The sequence below is a fragment of the Scatophagus argus genome, chromosome 10 (genome assembly GCF_020382885.2).
Source record: "Scatophagus argus isolate fScaArg1 chromosome 10, fScaArg1.pri, whole genome shotgun sequence".
NCBI classification, from domain to species: domain Eukaryota; kingdom Metazoa; phylum Chordata; class Actinopteri; family Scatophagidae; genus Scatophagus; species Scatophagus argus.
This window is the reverse complement of record NC_058502.1, coordinates 17,664,159-17,689,556: the sequence shown is the minus strand read 5'-3', so window position 1 is coordinate 17,689,556 and position 25,398 is coordinate 17,664,159. Positions and strand designations below refer to the sequence as shown.

Sequence of the window (25,398 nt, the reverse complement as noted above, 5' to 3'; positions counted from 1 at the left end):
AATGAATACTGTTGCCAATGTTTCCAGACACCTCACACAATTCGTACTTTTGGAACACTTGTATAAACCTGAGAGAGTGAAAGAAAACTGCAAAACTATTAAAAGTTCCTAAATAGTTCTCTATCTTTAGTACAGTCACAGAATAACTAATCTGGAAACCAAAAAACATGAAGACTACAAATGAACAACACCCACACCTCAACGATAGGGATTTCAAAAAAGAAGAGCTTGCATACACAGTTCTGCAAATTACACATTTATTTTCAAGAAGTCTTTTAAATATTTGAAAAATTTCAATGAAACTGCAGCAGACACAGTTGGTTCTACATATTTTCAAATAATGACTGCACCTTTTTAAATACATCATTCTGTACCTGTTAAAACAATTATTGTTTCACAGAGCGGTGCAGACCCCTCCAGTCTCCTTAGGGTGAAAGGCACTTCACTGTGTGAGGAGGGGAAGCTGGGAAGGTGCAGGCCCGGAGCAGCCATGAGGGGGTGAATAGTTTAAAAGCAACATTATACTCATTCATGCAACTTATCAAAAAAAAAGTACAGCCAAGCACCCAGCCAGAGAGGAATAAAATCTCATGGATAACATGATGTAGTACAAAGCTCTGAAAAATTAAGTAGTGACAAGAGAAATTTCCTCAGATGTATCTCCCAGCAACTTTACAGTTTTATTAGTTAAGTTTCTGAGTCATTCCTCTGAAAACACCAGTGACTTGCCAGACAAACCTGAAGCTTCTGTTTTTCGTTTTCTTTATAAAGGACACAGTTCAGCTTTTTTGCCTGTGCTACAAGGTTTTTAAGTGTTTTTGGTTAGCTACAAATCTTAAAGTGTTACAGCAAAAACAAAAAAAAAATGGAAATGTGCTTCAGATGCAATATGGCAGTCAGAGGTCTGAGGTGCGAGTTTAAGGGCTTCCATGGTGATGCTGCCTTGCCTCACTGCTGTGACAGAAGAGCGTTCCTGTTGGCCTTCATCTTCTCAAGGCGCTTTACTAGGTGGTTGTTGGTCATTTCCATCTCTTCTATCTTATCCAGGGCTGTGCGCAGCTGTGTGCGAACAGACAGGACACGTTACATTCAGCCTGCGCATGTATCATCTTAATAAACGAATGTCTGTGCGTTTACCTCTCTTTGAAGCTTCCGTTTTTCTGCTTTAAGTTCGTCTTCTATTTTCTCTGAGTTGTCTGCTGATGCCTTGTACCTGGACACTTGCCCTTCAAGTCTGTTTATCTGGGAGAAAAACACAAACGAGTGCAATTTGGTGATTTAGAGCCCATGTGAATACTTCTACGGTTTAATGTGAACTATTAATTTACTTCGACAAGACATTTCCTTTTACTTACATTTTGTTCCATTGTACCTATTTCCTGTTCTGCCTTGGAAAGCTTGAATTTGTATTCACTAATCTGTCTGTTGGCATCTCCTACAGATGAGAACAGAAGCCAGTCAGTTTGAACGTACATAAAATGTTGAAAAGGTCACAAACTGATAAACACAAGGCCAACTTACTCTGCATCTCAATAAAGTGAAGGTCTGTACCGTTCTCCATCCTCTCCCCATCTGTGTACGTACTGTCCATCTTTGAGTGTTTCTGTCTCTCCTCCTCCAGCTGATTCTTCAGCTTCCTTATCTGAGCTAACAGCTCATCTTTCTCTTCTGCCAACTTCCTTAGCCTCACGTCTACAAAACGGATGGAAAATATCTTAAACAGAGGCATTTAACTGGAGCAGGCGAACTCTGTGTGTTACAGAAGGGGTACATCGTCTGCTGCAACTACAACTTGGACAAACTTTAATGTGTGCATGCTACAACACACAATCACAGAATTGTTTTTCCTATTATAGGGCTTAGCGCTTACAAATACACACCTCACCAGATCGGTTTATTTAGCATCCCTGTAAATAGTTCATTTAGAGTCTTCAATCAACATGAATTCTTTTGCAATAGGTAAGTGTTCTGTTCTGTTCAGTGAGCTATAATATCGCTGACTCACCCAGCGGGCCTTCTCCTGCAGACTCCAGCAACTGAGCGGCCTCCTGGGAGACCACAGTGATCCCTGAGGACTGAGACTCGTGGCTGACATCTCCATTTGGTGTGCCGTCTGGGAGGATGACCAGCCCATGTTTCTGGTGGTGAGAGAGGACACATTACTGAGGACTGGCTCCACTTGAGCAGAAAGTATGCACTGATGTCACTTTCTCATGACACTGTTGATTGACAGAACAAACCAACAGTTGGCTGAATGGATGGAACTGTGATCACAAAAGCTTAACAACAATCTTGAAAAGGTAAAGGCCTCTGCAAATGAAAATACAACATAATAAAGCGTCGGTGGTCTGTGGATGCTGAATTGTATGAATGCATGATATATCTGTGGATGGTAACTTTTTGCCCAATAAGCAAGTAACTGACAATGTAACTGTTATTATTCTGATAGTGGAACTTCAGCCAATTACTTCTGATGATGTGGCACTTGTGGCTCAGACTGTTTACGCCTGGTGAACTATCAGAGCATGATCTTGTAGGAAATCTTCTGACTACTCTACTCGGGGTCAACTCCCAGTCCCCTATTCATCCACAGCCAACATGTCTTACAAAATCATGTGGCGCCTGTTATACTGATAGCACATTTTAGCAAACAAAAATAAGCTATGCATCATTAAATGAGTTGAATTCTCTCTGCAGAGAGACTGATGCCTCATTTTTAGAAAGTCAGGTGCTGTCTCACTGCGCAATGTTTCTTTTAGCCTTTGGCAGGCTATAAAAGCTTAAATTCTTTCTGAATCAGCTGCACAGTCATTTGCACAACAGCTCAAGTAGTAGCTGCTGACTGTTGTGCGTTAGCTACTGAGGGAAGTTAGCATGGCGATGTTTGTATCCAATGATATTATGTGCATATCCTTTACAACAACAACCCCACAGATACCTTGATATAGTATGCTCATAGTTATAGTCATAGTACAGGCGAACATGTATCAAATTATTTCTGAAAAACCAGAAACTAGTGACACAGTTAGCATGAAAACAAAATGAAAAGAAAAACAAAGAGGCAGAAGTAAAAAGTACAGCACAGTTATGGGTTTGATAACATTAACTGACTTAGTTACAACCACAAAGAATAAAAAGTAGCTTTGGGCCAGCAGCTCAATCTTCCAATCTTGTTTTTTCCTTGTGGGACTTCAGAAAGACCTACCTCTCCAGCTTTGGCCTTTCCCTTGATGTCAGCAAGCTCATCTCTGAGCTCGTCTCTCTCATTCCTAATGCAATCAAAGTACTCTTTCTGCCTCTCTAGGGCCTGGCCACACACAAGACAAGAAGACAAGAGAGAAAAGAAGAGGCAGAGGAGAAGTTGGACAGACTCTGGACACACATGCAACACCGCATGCTACAGCGAGACACCTTCCACACACAAGCGTGCACTGTAAGCTGTAGCCAATAACAAGGACATGGACACAAATAATACACACAGATGAGGACAAGGCTGCGTTTTCACAGAAGATGTTACTGGGGAAAGTTAAGAGGTGTGGCAGAGGGACTGATGACACAGAGTCTGTAAAAACATAGATCTTTTTGACTCTCCAAAAACTACATATAATCAGGATGATTTATTATTAAGTCACTGAGTCCGACTTCAAATTGATCCACAGGTGGAACCATGCATGTCATGCTGGAATATACTGCTTTCTCTTTAAGCTTATATGACAATCCAAAATAAAAATAGCTGTATTTTACAGGCTGTTCACTGCAGGTTTAAATACGATGCAGGTGCACTTGCACAGTTAGCTGAGGGTGCAGGATCCAAACAGAAAAGCCTTGTTATTTCGACATGCAAAAATACCAAACTGTGAATATGGACGGGTCCAGCTATGTGCTAATGCCTAAGGGTCTCTGTCATGCAGAGACAGCATGAGAGGCAAAAGAGGTGGATAGATACTATGTACAACCATCTACTGCCTCTCATGTTATGTCAAAGCACCCTTGTGGGACCTCCTACCCCAATCTTTTTGTCCTTCCAGCTTATCGTTTCCTGCAGGTCAAACACCTCTCTGGTGAGGGCATCTAACTTAGTCTGCATTCGCTGGCTCTCCTGCAGCAGTGTTGAGCAGTACCAAGATGACAGAATACAGAATAAGAACAGAATAGGAAAGACTGAACGGAACGAAGGCACACGATGTGAAAATGCACATACACACTGATATAAAAATGAGAGAAACAGGTGGAACAGGGTGAAAGACACCAATTGGAGGAGATAATGCAGAGAAAGGAATGAATGATAGTGTTCACAGTCAGATAATACAATGAGCTACGTCTGAAGGGACAGAGCAACAGAGTGGGAGAGGACCTAGAGGCAGGCCTGTGCCAATCAATCCTTATCAAGTTCCTGCAGAACAGAGCCTCTGCTGCAGCCCACACACGGGCACTAACACCTTTGAAGGTGTTGACAGGATAGAGATCTGATGTGGTCACGCTGACAGAAACAGCTCGTTTTTCTAACGCAAGGGCAGTCATACCTCTATGAGCTCATCTCGCTGGCGGATTCCCTCTTTCAGCTCTTCTTGTTTATGCTGCAGAACTGTACATGTGTGCTTTTGTCTTTCTAGTTCCTGAAACCATAGACAGAACAATTTAGCCATGACCCTCCCATGTAAATATTTTGTAACTTAACCTACATGAAATCGATTGCTAACAAGTGATTTAATATGATAATTCAGAACCTTCCCAGACATATTTCACCTTTGACTTTTCTTCCAGCTCCCTCTTCATCTCAGCCATTTGTTCCTCCATCTCCTCTATGACGTCCTTTAGTGTGTCCACCTGATAAATGAGGTTGGCTTTGTCGTTGTCCAGCTGCGCGTTCGATACCATGGCTTTCTTATACTTCTCCTCCACCTCTGCAAGTGACTCCTGATCGGATCGAGAGGATGTTAATAAACTGAAAACTGAGTAAGGAAATTTAAGCCACAGTTCCCTTACATGCAACAGGTGAGCTCCCTGGTACAAAAAGAGCTGCTTTTTGTAACACAGTTAACACATAGTGGCCAAACATATCACACACATATTTTCTTATTTTCACATGTAAGATTAAGTTAAGGCATAATTTTTTGCCTCCTTTTGTGATATGTTTCCCCTTTAAACAAGTCATTTGGGAGTAAGTTTGACAACATGATGATGAGAATGTGTCAAATCACTTTCAGGAGTGAAACAAGGCAATGGTGTCAAAAGGGGACCTGAAAGAGAGAACTACAAGTGAGCCAGGAAAAATAGGTTGACGAAAAGCAATCAAACTATAGTGCATCAGCTGCAAGACTCTACCAAGAACAGGCCAGAAGTCAGGTTTGTTAGTAAATTACTCTCATCAATAAAACATACGGTGTCCTTTTGAAAAGAACGGGAAGCTACTGAAGGTGACTGCAGAGGTCAGTGAGACACAAGGCCATCCAACACCGTGGCAACGAAAGTCTGGTTGGAAGAAGAGCCACAAAACTGAAAGCATGACCGTTATCTGTCAGCAGGTGGAGCATTTTAACTCTTCTTCTTACAACTTTGAACCCAGCTGAATTGTGGGAGTGTCTTCATTTCAGGCCACAACCAGTGAGTTGGATCAAAACAGGAAGTGAAAGGAAGACCATGCAAACAGGAGAATCATTACGTAATTCAGACTGGGAGCAGGCAAAGTCACGGCTGTGGTGTTAGGAACTACAACAGGTAAAAAGTGGTATGAGTGGGGAGGCAGGGGAAGGTGTTAGTGACGTCATACTGCTCCCAGAGATCAAGAGAAGGCATGCTGTGAGCTCAAGCCCCTCTACCTTCAGCTCTTTAAGCCCTTGCATGTACCGCCCTTCTACATCCTGAATCTGGTCCTTTAGTTCATAGATATCCTGTAGAGCACATGGAAGGAATAGCTGGGGTGAAATGGGGCATCAGAGAGGGTGGGAAGTATCAAGGAGACATAACAAAGCACCCGTGCTGCCATCTCAAAGACAGTCCAGCTGGCACACCCATGACCAGCCCACCCACATATAAGGAGCAGCCTCTCAAGACACATGTCACATCCAGTTCTCCCGTGCACACATAAAGAAAAATGGTTAAAGCAGACACTTAGAACAGCAGGGAGGGCACAAAAGAGAAAATACTGTGGGAGGTTCATATGCAGTAGTAACAGATGTATATATACACTACTTCATGCACAGAACATGTGGATTAGCATTTAAGTTCTATAATGACATAATGATGAACATCTGGAGCTAAAAAAAGCATAGTTTAATGCTAACATTTCTCAAAGCTTTAATCTGACACACACAGACGGGTGACACTGTGTGTATTGTTCACCTTACCCTAAGTTCACTCAGACTTGTGTCGGGGTCATAGATGCTACCGGTGTCTGTGCTGCCCCTTCGTGATGAGGTGCCACCCAGCGATGCCAAAGTGGCTGCCGAGAGGCCTGGTGTGGCACAGCGGGAAGACGGCTGAGAACACACAAGGTGATACAGAACTCCAGTCACAAACACATAGAAACAGCACAGGACAATGTAACACAACTCCAACACTTCATTGAGCACAATCATGCCATATCGCAGGACTCTTGATTGATTCTGCCCAATTCAAACTGTCTTGTCACTGTTATGTGCTTAGGTGTATTTTATAAACATGACAAACTAGCTTACATTCTCCACAGCATGTGTATAACAGCGCGTATCCAAAGCATCTCTGTGGACATGTTGTGGATTCATGTTAGCTGCCTAGTATTGGCACAGAAATCAATTTCTAGCTCAGTGTCAGATTTTAGACGGCAGGCTACAGCACTATCACACATTACTGTGCATTCATATTTCCATATTTCCATTCACTCCAGAGTGAAAGTTGCAGCCAGCAGAAGAAATAGCCTTGCTAGACCACAGAATATAAATTTGTCTAGCCTTACTGTGGTCTCCACATAGCCCTGGTGTGTAGTTACATTCTTGAAGAAATCTGCTCATGTAGCTTCTGACTTTTAGAACAGAGGCACCACAACTACTTGAAGAAAACCTACTTGCTGATTGGTGAAGAGTTTGAATGAAGTAAAATGTGAAATAACGATGCACTTACCCGACTATAATCTGAATACTGCTTGTCACATTTTTCATCCAGCTGAAAGAGAAGAAGTATTAAAATGAGATACAGACTCGTCTGAGAACATGCGTCCTGTGTGGTCATGCTTGGAACTGTTTCCTCATCTGCAAACAAGGAGTCAGTCAGAGTTAGTACGAGTCTGTGGTAAGTGCTGCATGTTCACAGATCATTAAAAGTTGACAAGCAAATGAAACACTGAGTGAATCATATCTCCATTAAAAGAAGATTTTCTAAGTACATGCTGCTGTAGCACTGCACCCACAACCACTACAGCCAATCTTGTTTCACTCCACTCATTTATAAGGTTGTCAAGAGAAAAACGCACACTGTCGGATGAGTTTTGAAAACCAAATGTTATTTTTATATCATGCACCAGTTGTAAAATGATTCATCCATCATTTGGTGTTGCACCGTACACCCCAACCCACTGCTGTGAACTTAGCTCAGCCACTTACAGCGTCCAAATCTGGAATGCTCAAATCATCGAGGTCAGACACAATGCTGCCTCTTCGGTTGGAGCGGCTGAAATAATCGGCAGCCGACTCACTAATGTCCGAGAAGTCAGACGACTGCTTACACCACACAAAGCATGAAGAGGACAGAAATAGAGGCAAAGAAATTAAAAAGAATAACAGAGTGTAAAATCAACAGAGGGGAAAAGGACAAAGAAAAAAAATCACAACCGATTATCCTGAATATAGACAGAAATATAGATATATTCTTAGGCAGTACAATATAACAAAGGAAACTGCTGAAAAAGCTTTGATTGTTACACGATCAACAATTGACTACTGTGGCAGAGCAGCACCAGTGTAGATTGTGCACAGCTCAGTCCCTACAGCTCACCACACTGTCCCTGCGGCCCCTGCTGACACGTTCCTGGGACACGCTGCTGACTGTGTCATCGTCTGAGGAAGACTGAGAGGAAGACGCACACACAGACATAAACACACATGCACAGGTTGAGGAGCCAAAGTAATGTAGGATGGTTGTATGCCCAAGGCTCTCTCTGATACACACACACACACACACACACACACACACACACACAAACACACACTTCTTGTTCAAACAGCAATCCGTAAACATCCAGGAGCAGTTTCTGTATTAAACAGATATTGGGTCACCTTGTAGACTTTAACCATGTAAGAAATATCAATTCATGCAATTAATATAATTTTGTCTGGAGAGAAGTCAGATAAGACAACCAGGGTACGAGATCTTAGCCTGCACAGCACTGCAGAAGAAAAGTCTTAATGCGAGTACTCAAATGACAATCAACGATGCTTTCCTAAAGCAAGCTGTAACAAGTTAGGTATGGGCGATTAACACCGTCCCCAGAAGGAGGGAGGCCTGGTGCTGAGAGGGGGGCAAAGGGAAGCTTGTTAGTAGTGGGCATCTGTGTGTGGTGTTAGCTGACATCATGCAGGGTGGCGGTGATTTTAAAGTGCTCACCACAGGGCTGCTGCGGGTGGAGCTGGCTCCAGAGGAGTACCAGCTGTACTCAGAAGGCTATGAATGGGGGAAGGGGGACAGGACAGGCATGAGGACAGATGTCAGGCCACAGGCACAACAGTAAGCTCCTGTGGCAGCATCATTGCTGAAACGCTGTTTAACAAACACTGAGAAGACTTACAGCTCTTGAACTGTACCCCGAGCCATAAAGACCAGTGTCATCATAAATAGAGGCCTGAGGGCACACGTGAGAGACAACGCAGGACTCAGCAAAAAACAAGAGAGCATAAATCTCTAACACTCTAGCTAAGTAGGTTGAGCAAAATAACTTTCTCTGGGTCATGCGACAAACAGAATCCTTGTATTCCCAACATGGTAGGTAGGCCATTTGTTTCAGTGCTCTACAACAAAAGCCCTGGCTTAACACAAACTTCTGCCTTATCAAATTCAAGCACAAATGTCTGACCACAGCCAAGTGCTCAAGAGCGTCCAGGAGCTAAATATAAGCGGCTCCAGACACTCTGGGCATCCTATCAGATGCATGTGTCCACAAGAGAGGGGGAAGGTCTACTTCTGAAGGTAACTAGAGGCATGCAGAGAGATGCTGGCAACTCAGTGGACAGAAACTGACCATGCTGTAGCTGCGAGACAGCCCTGTGCCAGTGGTGGAGGACGAGGAAGTGGAGGCCTGTCAGAGAGGAGTGGAGCAGGGAAATGTCAGTATAAAGGACAGAGGAAAGGTGCAGCGGGGATGTGAGATGGAAACAGGAAGAATGTTTTGCTGATCCTGTAACATTTAAGGCCAAAAGTGTTGCAAGAAGTGAGGTCAGATGACACTGCTCCTGCCAACTGCTTTAACACTTTACACTTTAACACAGCCTTGACAGGGAGCGAATGATTTGCATTTATTCAAATGATCACAAGAGCTGTTTAAGAGTGGGGAAAAAATCTCAAACTAGAAGCCAGACTTTGCATTTCTGTGGCATACTAGAGGCCATGAGCTACACTAACTACAAACCCACAATTCTCTCCTTGCTTCGATTACTTATTGCAGTTATATAACAAGTTTGTTAGACATATAAACACCAAATAAACTAGACCAGGAAGATAAGAAAATACTGCCTCAGTTGGCTTCGGCTTCACCGAGTTTCCCTGAACCACATCAGTTTGTGTATAACATGGTTGAAAGTTGACCAGCAATGACAGAAGGACCGACCCGAGGCTGATACGTGGAACTGGAGGGAGGAGGCAGTGCTTTGGTCTTCGTTAGGCTGGTGTAGTTCCTTTGATCATGGTAAAGCCCAGTCTGGAAGGGTAGTAACATAATATGACCTCAAATGAACAACAACATAACCAAATCTTATACTCAAGTGTCAGACTGATATCCATTTTGGACACATCTATATGATGCTTCACAAGACAATCAACAGTCAATCTTATCAGGGGTAAAGTTGATCAACAGTAAATCACCACTGCAAGTCACTCGGATTAGTCAACTGCCTCCATGCGCGAGGCTGCAGCAAAGACACCAACACTAAAGGAGTACACTGACCAGCAGGTCCTTCTTCGAGGAGCTGGATGAAGCCCTTTTATGGCCATGCAGGTCATTGTACACAGAACTCTGTCCAGACCAGAAAAAGTGTCAAATAAAAATTTTTTAAAAAGCTAAAATAAAACAAAAAGACAAAAAGCGTGGAGGCAGTGCAAACAAATTCTCATCACATAAGTACATACGGTGGAGCGGGAACTCTTGAGGGTGGAGCTAGTGGAAAGGCCATCAGACTGAAGAGAGAACAGGAATCGCACGAATTACGATCAGAAGTTCAAAAATCTGAGATGCTGTTAGATCTGCACCAACTTCACACATTTCATGTGCTACCTTATTTGCTCAGTGGGTTAAGTAATCCAACACAGCAACTGAACAAGCAAACCCTTTATTTTTCTACACCTTGCCAAGGCAACAGTGAAAGAGCAAAAACAGCTGGACTCCACCCATTATGTTAGCTGTGTGTGATATTTAGTAAGGCTGTCACCAATTTCAAGACTCAATTTGATGTTTGATTTGAATATAATTTAGATTTTAAAAGTCTTCACATTTTAGAAGAGTCACTAAATGGCAGTTTATCCTAGCTGCTTGTTTGTGTTTGTGTTTGTCTGGAAGCATAGCTACAAGCTACTGGCAGCTAGCTGTGTTGTCTTGAAAGTTATTGTGTTTTTGAAAAAATATACTGGGAGAGTTGTCAGTCCTGTTTTTGATTCCAGTGACTGAAACCGAAAGCAAAATTGTGACAGTCCTATTAATAAGTAAAGAAAATATAAACTTTGATTGTTTTGCATCAACAGGTACAAATACAGACATTCCTTATACTATCCTGCTTCCGAAGCAGAAAAAGACCTTCAAAATCACACAGTAGCACATGCAAAGAAGATACTAGAAAAAATTCAATGTGTGAAGAAATAGATATTTCTGACAGCTGCCTCAATGCTATGTCCTCTTGCAGGTATAGCCTGTCTGTCACCTGCAACTCATATGCAAACCTCTGATATGAAAAGGGCGTAACTGAAGCAGAAATGTATAAGACAGAGAGAAGGAAATTGGATAGATCAAGAAAATTTTAGAACATTTGGTTGCTACTGAGCCTGTCCTTTGGAATTAAAGTTGGTTCTGCTTAGCACAATAAAGATTGGTTTGTCTGAACTCTGGTTACATGCTGAGAATCAACTCCACACGGATATATTTTCACTCACACAGATGCACACACACAACGCACCAAGGTATCTTTTCTACGAGTACTGGATCGACCTCCCAGGTCACGTATTGCTGATGAGGTTGACTTAAAAAAATAAAAATAAAAATAAAATAAACACAGAGAAAAATAAACATCAGAAGAAATCTTCTCTTGGAAATGTAATTTATGCTACAAGAACAGAGGCTTTCACACATCACTTTGCCAGTATGAGAGTGCAGTCTTCATAAAACTGGCAGGGATGCATTATGTACGCACCCTGTAGCTGCGGACTGACATGACATCATCATCCAGCCCCTGTTGGTGTGGAAACATGGAGTCACAGCAGAAAAGCAGACAGAGAAGAACATGGGTGATGAGAGATTAACTGCAGGATTAAAGCAGAAAGAAGAAAGGAAATGCAGGCAGACAAAGAGGAAGTGTGTGGGGGAGATACAGACCCGGCGATGACGGCTGCTGGATCTACTAATACTAGAGGATCTGGCTTTTTCTGTGTCAGCCTGGAGTAAGGAGGGAAAGTTAGGAAAGATTATAGAGTGAAAGTAGAGAGGCTCAATCAGACGAGTGAGTAAGGTCACTGCAATACTCAACAGTTGCTATGCAAGCACAAACCATGCAAAACAACTTCTGTCATTATGTTTATAACCAAATGGATGCCATAAACATTCGCAAATGTTATCCTGTTTAAGCACCGGAGCGAGATTAATGATATACAAGAACAGCTAATATACTGCACATTTTATTCTCATCTGTTATTTTAAAAGGTAACATAACGGCACACGATGGAAAACTCGGATTCTCTTTACTGTGTTGGTACACCACCACACACACACAGGTTAAATCCATGCAAAAGCTGGTCACTGACATCCAAAAACATCCATCATTCCTGAAGTAGCTGAACGCTGGAGGAGCAGATCTAAACTTCCAAACCAGCTTCCTGCATGCAGACTCACCCACTCTAAATAAAGTCAAAGGCCAATGCTTGCTCTACAAATACACACGGTCACAGATTACGGTGTCTCCAAAGCAAATACACTGCTGAGGCATATTTCCACAGTGAGGTACAGTGTAGTCTGTGAGTCAAGTGTAGCTAAATGGTCAGGGCTGACTGGGCCTCAATCTCACACAACAGGCTGTTAGTGGAGTGTGAGGCTACAACACTCTCTCTTGCACTCGCCTACCATCCACTGGTGGATCTGACCCCATTTTCTGTTGCTACTGCTGGAGGAGTGGTAAGAAAGCTGGACAGAGGAAAGAAGTGCCAGGAAAAACATACAATCATACATCACCAAAAACTGCTGAAACGTAAAAACTGGGTGACATTTATTTCAGGAATAGAACTTTTGGTTTCATCTGTGAACATGCAGCACTTTTTTCTCTTTTTTGGTTTTTGTGGATGAAATGACAGATTAATCCTTAAAAAAAATCTTTCTAAACATAAAGTAAAGGGGAGGAAAGAAGGAGAGTTTCCATATTCAAACCACAGTTGATCCAGGGTTTCCTACAGAAAAGTTGTTAGGTCTGGTGGCAAGTATCTTTTGACCAGGGCAGACAACATGGGCTTAACCAACAGATGTGTTCAGTGAGCTTTCCGATTATTAGAAGCTATCACACTGTTTAAAAAACATCTTATAAATTAGGGTTGAAATGATAGGTTTATCTTCTGATTTGATATTATCACAATACTTTGATGCCAATTCAATTAAAAAAAATCGATCCTAGATTGAATAAATAAATAAATAAACAAATAGGGGAGTAATATTTTGAGTTTCTTTTTGTTTCGGCATGCTGTGTGCCAAACCATTTACTAGTCTCCTTAGTTCACTGAACCAATATGAAACAAACCGGGTTGCCCACAGCATTTTTATTTAAGAAGGTTAATCATATCAGTTAATGAATTAATTAATTTGAAACCACCTTGACAGTTTCCTGTCAGTTTGAATGTCTTGAATGAGTTGTTATTAACATTATATCTCCATATAAAACATTGTGTCCAAGATGTAGAAACAGACAGCGCATAGAGTTAATTTCTTCATCACAGAGTAGATTTAAATACTTCAATGCTGCAATGTGTGTTGGTCAGCCAGTTTGTTATTGCTGGGGTTTGCTACTCTGCTAACATTAGTCTCTTGGTTTTGCCTTGTGTTTTATATCTCTATATTTTTAAGTGTTCATTTTAAGTGTTTGCGCTATTTATACATGTGCCTTTAAGCTGAGAATCTCTACAAAATATCGTTATGCTCGCATAACAACAATTAAGACTCTTGAATCTTGGTTATGGCATCGAAAGCTCACAATATACTTCACATTTTCCGTTCAAAGGCAGTTACTGAGTCAATAAATCGAAACATGGAAATGCTGCCTGTATAGATAAACTACAAGACCACTCTAACCTGTGTGTAATTTCTGATACTTCAGCCTGGCCATAAGGTCAGCTTATGTCAGGTAGAACATTGGGCTTGCAACAAGCTGCCCTGAATAATGGTCACAGAGAATTCTTTCCCCATTCAGGTCCTTCTTGTTTGTTATATACCTCTTTCTGCTGTCGTTCAAGTTCCCTCATTCGAATATCCCTGGCCTCCGCCCGAGCTGCCCTCTTCGCTGCCAGCCTCGCCTCTGCCTGTGAGACACAACATGAACACACTTGTTAGCTAGAGGTACCTTTCTCTGAAAACACACCCAATGAGCACAAGGAAGGGGATAGCATCGATCAAACACAGTGCAGTTCACCAGATTATATCTGGGTACTCAAGTCGTCCGTTTCCTAAGAGAAAAGAAACAGCAGAAAAGGTACACATGGGTTGATTTCACTTCTTTCAAAGACACTTAAGTGTGATTAGCAATGCCTATGAAAGCCCAGCTTCTTTCACGAGCTGGAAACAACATTCTGATGATGAGGTTGACTCTGCATTTTTTGAACAATAAAATATAGTGTTGTAGTTTTTTGGACCTATCAAACAAACAAACAAACAAATAAAATAAAATAAAAGAAGACACAGAACTGCTTTCTTTTCTCAGATGTAAAATCTAGTTTAGAGGACAGTTATATACAGCATCAGAATAAAGTGTCAAGTATATACTACATTTTGTGCTAAAAATGTATTTTCTTGCTATAGTTACTATTGCTTTTAAATACTTAAAAACAACCACACAGTTTTAGACATTCACATTAGGTATAATGCAGTTCATCAAAAACAAATAGAACCAAACTGCTAAGGTTGAACAGTATAAACACAGTTGTACAGGCATTGCTTATTGCTGATGAACAGGAATCTTCAGTACAGAAATGGAAAAGACATATCTTAGGCAAATTAGAAACAGTAACTAACTCACATAGTTTATCCAAAAGAACGCACTGACAAGTTTGTGTATTAAGAGTAAAATGTTCCACTCAGTACATATCAACATCAGCCTAACAAATCCATGATTAGTCTGGTTATAATATGGATGGCATGATATAGCCGACCGGCTTTGTCTGTGACTTACACCTATGTAGTCCTATCTAGAGTGAGTGCTTGAGATGTCTCATCACCAACAACATGTGCTAACCATCAGTTTCATGAGGACTGATTTAAAGACCTCACGAGGGAGATGCCAACAGTACACAAACAAACTGACAGAGAAGCACAGCGTCAACGGAAGACAAAGTGAGTGACAACAGTGTGGGCCTGCTCAGCATGTAAACATAGAAGCGATTTCACAATATTTAACTAGATAAACATTATGAAGCACAAATTGAGCCCAACAATCTCTCCTCTGGGGGAAAAACGAGAAGAGTAATCACACAATTTGCCCCCAGCTGAGTCAAAATATGAACAGGAGCTAATTTTACAGCAGAAGGAGCTAATTTAGGCGAGCCAGTACACAGCTCAGAGGAGTCATGCAGGTGAGTATGTAGACTATCCTTCCATTACGTCCATAATACTAATTACATTTTGTACATGCTCTGAAACTAAACATCCCACCAACAAAGAATGGCACATGTGCTCATGGAGCCCAGCCCTTTATCTCTAACTAAAAGACATTCCATAAATACAGTGCGTGGTGTGTTTAGTATCTCACTACAGACAAACACTGTCAGCATTCCAGCAATTTCTTATCTACACTGCCAAAATAGTCAGCCTGTGGGTATGGGCTATTCCTGTTTCAATAATAGCCTGGAATGAACAAACACTATTTCATAGTAATGCTGAACAAATACCCAAATACAGGTTCTTTTTACCTGTACTACTGTAAGGAAACGGTTTAACCTAGTTATAAACATTTTGAAAACAAAAAGAGACACTTGGGTCTGAGATTTAGGTAGGTAGTTTGACGGTAGAGGGAAGTGACTTGTACTCAATTGGACAGACCACAGATTAAGCTAAACTGGAGTATAACAACCATCTTCTTTTGCAGTGATCAGATAACTTAGATTTAACATAGACAATGAGTGAAAACCATGAATGAATGATACAGTCTGAGCAACTTTGGGGTGATTAAAGAGATACGAAGGTTAAAGACCATGTGGGACATGTGTCTAACCATGTCCTCTGGTTACTCTGTGTGATTTTGGAGAGAGACACTGATGGACATACAATGAAACATATTTTGTGCAATGCAGAAGAAGTTGCAAAGGTATGCGGAGAGAGAGTAAAGAAAGATGGCTGGCCCTGTGCTCTGCACCTGTTGAGCTGTCTGACAGCATGACCTGCTCTGCACAGCAGCACAGCTGAGCTCTCTGTCTCTGTCCTATCTATAGCCTGGCCCATCCAACCACAGCCATATCACGGGGCTGGGAGGGTAACCTGAGCAGCAGAAGTTCACCATCAAACACACCTCCAGCTCTCTGGGAAATGAGAGTCCAGCAATCCACCATGAGATTACCTGGAACCCTCCAATCTAAAATTTTTATTTTGGGGTAGTCAAAAAAGAAAAAGCAACAAGGAAATTGAAGACATATGCGTGCAGGGACATTGTGACTATCAATAGGTTAATCAATAATTGAAACAATGAACAATAAAATTGAGACAGAACATATCCAACAAAGCATGAAATAAAATAAAAACATAAATAGTGTGTAGAGGCATACAGTTGTCAACTTCATCATCAAAAATCCAAAACAGCATACTAGGTATTAATGTTGTCAAAAGCAGTGCAGTAGTAATACTATTTTTCAAACCACATGTTTGAAGCAGTAGAATAACTGCATTTGAAAGTGTCTAAAGTTCCAAAGCCATAAAAATCAGTTCTTCAACCAGATTTCCAACCCAAGTCTGCATAAATATTAATACTATTAAAAATGTGTTGATATGTGTTCAATTGACGTTTTTTTACTGTATGAGCACTGTGTAGGATATTAAGGTTGTTTAGTAAGACAGTCAGCTTTAAAAATAGGCCTGTACAGTCACTCTAGGTGAACTAAACATGTTTATGTTCTGTAATTACTAACCTTTGGGTCTCTCTCGCAACACTAAAATTACATCAGACCAGCCCTTGAAATTGTTGCCTGCTTGCTTCTAATAATACACAAAACTATGAAATTTTAATTTAATTGCATTTTAATTTAATTTTAATTGCACCATTAAATCCAACAAGTGTTAAAAAGCTTGCATTATCAGGAGATGAAGGGGGATCAAACTGACAGTTCTTTTCCATGAGTTGTTGACATGTGCTGTAACGTGTCCTTTGTTCTCTGCAGCCTAAGCAGTTGCCTAATCATATACGGAAAAAGAAAGTGTGACACTTTCCACTGCAATAATGACTTGTTGATATCACAAAAGAAATTATATGGACTGTAGCTTACAAACACACAAACAAAACACACACACCCTTTGTATAATGAGGAAAGTCAGTGATTGCCTTATTCAAGTAGCTTTAGCTCACTTAGATCCTAATCTGAGGGAGAACTGCTGTGAGATTATCATCTACGTTTAACATTTGGTCACTGTCAGATTTGTAAGCAAGCTGTTGGTATTCAAAAGGACTGATTGCCCAGTAATGTAGGAGGCCTCAGAGCTGGGCTGGGCTGGTGATGGTGCAGGCTCAAATTCACAGTCATTCTCAGCAGTGATCCGTGCCAAGCACAGACAGGCTGTAACTTTTCTTAATCAGGCACAGACAACACGAGGAAGAAGCTGCAGTGTTTTGAATATTTGTTTAGGAGGACAGTGATGAGCAACAAGTTAGACACCGACCCCCTGAACTCTCTGCACAGTTGATCTAATCTCTGGTTTGCTCCACAAAGAGATTCAGATTTAGGACCTGACTGGGAGGGTCAGATGAGTCATGTTTCTATGATCAGCCTGCATGACTATAAAGAGAGCAAATGGAGCCTTCTGCTTAGTACCCAAAAGTGAAGGACTAACTAGCTTCTAAAATGGGCCATGGCAAAACAAAGAAACAAAAAAAAAACAACAAAACTTCAATGTTGCAATTCTACCTGTAAAAGCAATAAATCATCAAAAAATCAAAAAAATCAGCAATGTGGTTATTTTGCCTGTGCCTACGAAAAATAAAGGAAAACTCTGAAAATGATCTTTGTATTTTATTCTGTTAGCCACCCTGTTCTGAACGAAGGCAAAGGAATGACAGCCCTGCTGTGGAACAAAATGGAATAATCCCAGGGCATGTCGTTACAAGCAAGGCAGCTTCTCTGCTTGGCTCGTGTTTTTTTCTCCCAAATGAAAACACTACACGTCAAGTCAATTTCCCTGTGGTCCAAACCAGCTGTCCCCACTCGCTTGGGCTGAAACGCATGTGGATATTCAGGTTCTGCTAGTTAATTTGTAAGTATATGCTTCAGAGGTTCATTTGCTGACACAATTTTGACCACCATGTTTTAAATCCACATAATTTATTGCATAATATTTACGTGTTTCTGTCTCACGTTGACACACTTGAGTGTTGAGTGATGCATTTGTAAGCAAGCCTAAAGCTTGACGCATGACACATTATCTGCCAAGTTAACAAAGTTCTGCATTAAAACTGAATCTATCCCAATATCCCAAAAATCTACTTCTACTTGATCTACTTACATTTGCTCCATCTGTAAAATCGCTTTTATTTATTTATACTCCATTTGTTTGCAGCATTAATATATAACTGCTTGAGGCAAGTATGATTGAAAAATGTTCACAATATTTGCCTGGACATATATGTACTCAAATATTGACAAAAAACCCCTGAAACCATGCCAGGTACACATTGTCGGTCCAAATTGAACACGTTAAGAATTATTTAAATCCATTCATTTTAGTTTTATGTGAGTCAATTTTATAAATGAGAGAAAATTTATGTTATAAAATATTTCAGTTTTCTAGAAAGGTGTTTCACAATTTAAAAGCCTAAAAGCACATACTTAGAAGATAGCTGATGACTGATGGACTGGAAATTGCCTACATACACATTAACATTTTCATGCACTGAGAGTATTACATTTCACGCTCATTTTAGTTTAAGAGATCACTTAAACTTTAAGCCATAGTGCAGTTTCAGCCAATCATGTGATGGATGATAATGGTTTCAAGTGTCTAATCATACTCCCTTTATTTTAAAATATGATGACACTGCTGCCAAGATTAATAAAATCCACAATTAATAAATCAGTTGTCTACCTTATCATGAGCAGATGAATCACGTCTTGCAATGTAAGAAGAACATAGCCATGATGCAAGGGAGTTTGCGCCAAAAAAGACGTGTGACAATGTATGAACTCACCTCTCGGGCAATGCTACTCAAGGCCTCATCCTCTGCTGAGAACCGATCTTTGAGAGGGGCACGTTTTCTACCACAGCCTTGTGTCCCCATGTTGCCTATGCAACTGTAGCTCCACCAATGACGTCAAAGACCAGAGAATACACTGAATTATATCCAAATACCTGAAGTGAAAGAGACAAAGGAAACTCATTTTAACAGGTCTATTAACAAGGACAAGTGTAAGAATAATCTGACATATGATTTAGGTCTGTTTTCAGTATCTCACTAACAAACCATGAACTCCCCCATCTCTTCCATTTCTACAAAAACACAGTCAATCGTGTATGGCACTTACAGAAAACAGTAGTGGCTGACATGAACCAGTTTTAACGTGACATTGCAGGAATGCTGCAACTCCATAACTCTGCATATGGCCAAAACATTGCCGTGAACAACAGCTAATGAGGTTTACAGAGGAGATCATAATAATACACATTCAAAATTGATCTGAACCAATGTTTGTTCATTAATAAGGCTTACGTGAACAGCTGGTAAAATCAATATTTCTCAACATCAGCATGTAGACGTGCTCCATGGGCATCGGGACAATATCAAAGTTAACAGCTCACACAGACAAAAGAGCACTCTCTCTGCCTGGTAAAGCCAAGGGGGGAAAACGCCTAGTTTTGGACCCGGCTGAGTCAGAGGACCCAAGCGAAGCATGAGCACTCTTTTAAGACGTTTGATGAAACTACTTCATCCCCGTGTTTCCAAAATTCAAAATGGAAAGTCTAATCACGCTACAGACACATGCTAACAATTCAGTGAATTCGGACAATCCTTGATCGATCGAGTGGATGAGTTACTATTATCGAGCGTTAATCAAACAACTTCACCTAACTTACTGAAACATTTACGTTTCCTCGGACAGTTTTCCACTCACTAACAAAGCTAACATTGCTGTCCCTATATCGTTCCCATTAAGGAAAACGAATGATGACGTTAGGAACTATTTCAGCTAGGTAAAACTAGTTACGCCAATGTACTGCCCTCTTGGTGTTAGCTAGCTAGATATACTATCGTTTAGGCTGACTAACGTTAGCCAGTCAGTCGGTAAGCTAACTAGGAGCGCTAACTAGCATTTCGTTCACCCAAATTTTCATTCAAAAGTTTCCCATTTAGGTTCTTACCACGCTGAAGCTAGCACTTTACAAAAACGAGAACTATCCAGATATGCCCTTTCCACAATGACCCCAAGCATGGACGACAATCTCTGGTAGCCAAGGCTAACTGATCAGTTTAGCTGGGTTGTTAGCTTGGATAGCCAGTGGGGCTAACCTCGGCTCTCTTGAGAGGCAGACAGGGCAAACTGGCATTGATACTCCCGTCATAATTCCCACCCCCACATATAAGGTTACCTTCGCGACACCGTTAATAACCCGCGACACTGCAAAGGTATCGTCCCTTTTCTCCGGCAGATTTAGGGAAGAGCCATTCGGATTCTCCTCAAAGATTGGAAGTGTTTTTGTCCTCACTGACAGCTGTCATCAGTCCGCCTTTCCACCGCACTCCACTGCCCTCCTCTTAGTCAGTTTCCACACACACTGGTAAGCTCCTGAGGTCCCGGATGTTTGGAAAAATTAGGGTGTGATGTTGCCTTCATGGGGCGTCAGACACATTACAAAATCAACTGTTATTACCAACTGGAAAGAGTGATTTTCCTTTGAACGATAATAATTCTTCTATACGAAGTGACATTCCAGTGTGCGGCTTTTAAATGCTGACAGTTTGGAAACGTTTAAACAAGCAGGCCTGAACACGCAAACTGCTGGTATTATTTACTGTGTACAAATTCTTGCTTCTATCAGTCGTAGTCCTCTCCCATCTGACATGATTTTCATTGCTAACATTTCCGTTAGACGTTAAACGTTGCCAACGTTTTTTTTTTTTAATAGGAAGTGTAATTTCTGCTTGATGATGATAATGATTTTTAGCCTAACTTAAGGTTATATAACAGTGTATAGGCCTACAACAGTGTACACTGATTTTAGCATCTTCTGTATGTACAGTAGTGATGGAATATGCAGTACATTTACTCAAGTACTGTACTTAGTTACAATTTTCAGCAATCAGATTTAAAAAAATATTTTCAATCATTTGAAAAATACTCCAATCATCTGTTGACCTCTTTAATTCAGCATATACATACATCTAAACATATGTATAATTTACTTTTACTTGTACTTTTGATTCTTCATTTCTTCTACATTTGATATTGGATACTTCAAGACTTTTACTCAAGTACTATTCCTTTGGACGACTTTCACTTTTATAAAGGTAATATTTTAGCACAATGTCTTTACTTTTTCACAAGTATCACTTTTGGGTACTATCACTGATGAACAGCAGAAGGTCACCAGTTATAAACTAGTCACCTGTAAAACAACTGGCTTTGATCATAAGTTAACCAAAAATTTGGTTTCACACTATTTAATTTGTTTTCTTCTTAAGGATTATCTTTTTCAGTTGAGTGAATTAAATAGCCTCACTATGAACTCACGTTGCCCTAAGACGTTAGCTTAAGACGTTAACGTTTTTGTTTTTGAAGAGTATCCAGAGGTTTTGTTAAATTTGACCCGTTCTTTGCTTTTACCTGTGTCATCTCAGAAACTGATATATCATATAGCATTTAACAGACAAGTAGCCTACATTTCCAGCTATTTCCAACTATTCAAAACATTGAACAGGATAGTGTGGTAGTCTTACCTTCCCATAAACCACACCAATTTTTGCATACTTTTTAAGTGAATTCACTTACAGTATACAGCATTGCATTTTATTCATTAGTATACTTACAGATTACTTACTGTAATGTTTTATTAACTAGGCTCATAATATTTTAATATATATATATATATATAACAAGATATTCTATATACCATTATAGTGTTTCAATTAAAAATATACACACTAGATCGCCACTGTTTCTGCAGTTTACATTTTGTCCACAAGAGGGCAGTAGCGTATAATTAATTCTTTTGTGTTTCGTGAAATGACACGCTAGCCTTTATGCAGTCCCACTTCATCTGAATATGCTCAGATATAGTGAAGAAATTACAGTTTGACACAGTTGAAAAATAACAACTCTTTAAAAAATACATGGTACACATGAACCACATTTATGCATGATAAATTAATTCTTCTTTTGCCCACAGTATGAACATTTCAATCAGTACAAGCAGTATGCATGCATGTATCCTCTTTTGTATTTTGTTTTCTGGCAGCAGAGGACCTGCAAGGGAGATTTTATTTCAGAAGACCTATATTACCTGCAAGGGAATTCCCTGACAACCATACAAATACACACACACACACACACAGTTACTGTATTATTCTCTATCATTCCAGGAAGCCAATGACTGTTTTGTCTCTGATCACCCCTCTCTGTTTGCTACCGTGCAGACAGGGTTTACCAGAGTCTTAACCCAAAGACACCATCAGCCACACAGTCTCCATGTTACCACTCCCGGTAAACTTTCTCTGTAGTCATCATTTTCACTAATTAACCACTTTTCACAGTCATAATGATGAGGAATCATGTCTAAATAAACAACAAATGCAAGACATTGCATTCAGTTATGCAGCTGCTGATCAAACTGTAATAATAGTAGTTAGAACTCTACAACAGCTTTTTCAGCAATGTTGACAATACAGATAGTCTTCATATGAAAATGGGGGAAAAAATTATATTAACATACATAACATTATGAAGTCTGCTGTTTGGAAAATTGGTACACTGGCTCTGTCCAGACCTGCAACATTGTGGTTCACTGTAATACGAGACAAAAAAAGAAAGAAAGAAAGAAAAGGAAAAAAACCTATGTGATTTGAATTGTGTAAAGTAAGAGACATGTCTCCTTAAAGAAAACAAAACATGTGTGATTGTTGGACAAGCCATAGGTGGAAGTGAGGAAGAAAAACAGAAGGCCTGAGGGCGGCCAGACAGTTCTTAAGTGTGTTTGTTTAGTTTTATGGTCCTTTTAACTCATAAATACTCAAAGCCTCGACTTGTTTTCCTGGGATAGACAGACCTGCATTCAGAGCTGCACCAAACCTGAAATGTCTCAGCCTTTCCTTTTAGTATCTTCTTTGCTTTTGTTAGTGCTCTCCTCATCTGTTACACTCACTCAGTTAACAGTGAGCTACAGCATGTGTTTTCGTGAATGCTTGAGGGTGGATTTGTATAATTTTGGATGGCATGCACCACCAGTAGGTGATCAGCAGTTGGAAGCACCTCCCACTGCGCTAACAGGACTGGCTGAATTGTTAACTGATCTGTCTTTAAGCCTGACTCTCCACAGAAAAAGACTAGAAACCATGGAGCCCCAACTTGTAATTACCCCATGGAGGGCAATGCTGTTCCCTCTCTCCATCTCCTCTGGAGCCCTTTGAAGATGCCCCTTAGGGAGTTGGTTGTAATCAGGACACATGACTCATTGATTACTCCTTTGCGGTCTTCCAGGAACACAGCACAAGGAGTGGACGCAGCGGGGGGGAGGGTAGTCTCCTCAGACTGTGCAGATAGACCGGAGGTGCAGATGCAGAATGGACAGCACGACCTGGGCCTTGGACACAAATTAGATGCTATAAACTTTCGGATGTGCATTGTTTTTCTGGTGGTTAGCTCAGTTGGTCTGTTAAAGTGGCTATTCATTACTGTCTGGAGCAGGGATGAGCAAGCATATGCCGAGGAAGGCCAAGAGTCTGCAGGTTTTCATTCCAGTCAAACTCATTAGTGCAGAAGCCGAAATAATCAGTGAATGCAGCTGGTTCTGTGGTGGGCTTAAATAAAATCCAGATATTATCCAATATAAACAAAATCCACAGTATAAAAATCACACATAGTGTGAAATATATGAATTTCTATTTGTGTACAAAAACCTACTATGTGTATATTGGCTGGCCGTATATTTAATACTAAATACTTATGTTATATTTTGGGTATGACACTTTAATACCGCATAATTATAAGGTGAACGTGTAGAAGGAATTTTGTAAATAATCTGCTTTAAACGGGCCATAGTACACAAGATGAGTTCTCATAGTTTGCATGGGAAATCATTGTTGTCTCTGAAGCATGTAATTAGTCACATAACCTGTACTTAGCTGCCCTCTCTTTTCTTATATTATTTTCCTACATTGTACTCAGTTAATTGTCCTAAAGCAGGGTGACTGTGTGGCTTCGTTTAACATTGAGAAAGACATCTCTGGTAAACAGAATGGCAAAGCAAGTGGACCATAAAAAAAGATCATAAAAGATGTCTTTTGAAGTTTCTGGGTTTGCACTCTGGACACCTGTGGGGTTGAACCCAGTGACTGGCTGTCCGATGTGAACATGTTGAGCAGAGGTAATTGGGTCATTGCTTGTCAAGAATCTGAATTAAAGCCTGAGGTAATGCTTAAGGCAGTGATCATGTTCACAGGAAAAATGCATAAATACGGATTTAAGAAACTCTCACACAACCATAAACAAAAACTCAGAGCAAGTTTGGATTCATTGAGATTTTGATGGTGCAATTTTGTCTCTCTGAAAACAACTTCACAAAAAGAAAAATGTAACTTTTGTCAGTTAACCGTCACAAATGATATGCCCATGGTTTCCATTTGTACTGAACTGTTGTTTGGCAGTCAAGCATTGCGGATGTCTTGGTTTTCATTGACAGGTCTGTGACTGATATCTCCTGCCTTCCCTGGGAGAGTATTACTGATGTGAGGTGTGTAGTTCAGACCTGTTCAGATGGCAAAACAAGAATCAGAGGAGCGCGGAGCTGTAGACAACCTTCATACACACCCAAGTCATTGTTGGTCACCACAGCGGAACAATAGTAGCCTTGGAGCAGTAGAAAAGGCCTGCAGCAGAGAAAGTTCAAAAGCCATTGAAGGAATGCTGGTCCACTTACCAGAGGCTTGTAGAGAGGTTCGTTGGTCACATTATGTCTTTATCTTGTCAGAGATGAGGACCTTTTGTACTGCAGAAGATATGTTAGTGTATTTCTTCTACTTGTTTGTCTCCATTCAATTTGTGATTGCCGGATGATAACATTTCAAGCATTCAAAGCCTGCATTTTTGTGTTAAAAAAAGCAAACCATAAATAAGACAAAGGTGATGCAAATAATGTGTGTGATAGAGTGTGTTTACCTTGTGTACTAGTGTGTCTTCGTCTGCATCTGTGTGTTTGCATTATTTTAAATGATTAGTATTGTTTAGCACACAGCCATTTAAAGGTCTGTAATTCTTTATTTGCCTACATTTAGCATCTTCACGCCTCCTGCCCGTTATAAAGAGAACGGTGAACCTAATCAGGGTCTTCTTTGAGGGTGGGCTGGGCTTATTTGC

The 25,398-nt window shown here is 40.5% G+C and overlaps 1 protein-coding gene across 15 annotated transcripts; it reads right to left on the bottom strand.

The window, feature by feature from the left end:
- Positions 1 to 235: 235 nt before the first annotated feature.
- Positions 236 to 20,693, bottom strand: lrrfip2 (leucine rich repeat (in FLII) interacting protein 2). Of its 15 annotated transcripts, none has more exons than XM_046401470.1 (27): positions 20,541 to 20,693; positions 19,023 to 19,183; positions 13,858 to 13,944; positions 12,506 to 12,565; positions 11,765 to 11,824; positions 11,583 to 11,621; positions 11,349 to 11,411; positions 10,312 to 10,359; positions 10,130 to 10,198; positions 9,794 to 9,883; positions 9,209 to 9,265; positions 8,759 to 8,812; positions 8,578 to 8,634; positions 7,969 to 8,040; positions 7,578 to 7,691; positions 7,099 to 7,140; positions 6,348 to 6,479; positions 5,820 to 5,891; positions 4,747 to 4,917; positions 4,524 to 4,616; positions 4,007 to 4,099; positions 3,206 to 3,307; positions 2,006 to 2,138; positions 1,522 to 1,692; positions 1,356 to 1,435; positions 1,138 to 1,242; positions 236 to 1,059 (listed from the first exon to the last, which is right to left on the bottom strand). In XM_046401470.1, exons 2-27 carry the CDS (start codon positions 19,110 to 19,112, stop codon positions 949 to 951), a joined length of 2,265 nt encoding a protein of 754 aa, XP_046257426.1. In that variant the 5' UTR covers positions 19,113 to 19,183; positions 20,541 to 20,693; the 3' UTR covers positions 236 to 948. The 15 variants fall into 15 exon arrangements, with proteins under 15 accessions (XP_046257426.1, XP_046257424.1, XP_046257425.1 ...); XM_046401468.1 differs by having other exon boundaries at positions 20,420 to 20,682; XM_046401469.1 differs by lacking the exon at positions 20,541 to 20,693 and adding an exon at positions 20,192 to 20,406.
- Between the last annotated feature and the right edge of the window lie 4,705 nt (positions 20,694 to 25,398).

Coding starts and splice junctions, on each gene's coding strand:
- lrrfip2 (XM_046401470.1), bottom strand. CDS start 19,112: ATGGGGACACAAGGCTGTGGTAGAAAACGTGCCCCTCTCAAAGATCGG. Junction 11,825..12,505: donor GTCAGATCCACCAGTGGATG/GTAGGCGAGTGC, acceptor TCCTTACTCCAG/GCTGACACAGAAAAAGCCAG. Junction 10,360..11,348: donor CTCGTAGAAAAGATACCTTG/GTGCGTTGTGTG, acceptor TTCTCTCTTCAG/TCTGATGGCCTTTCCACTAG.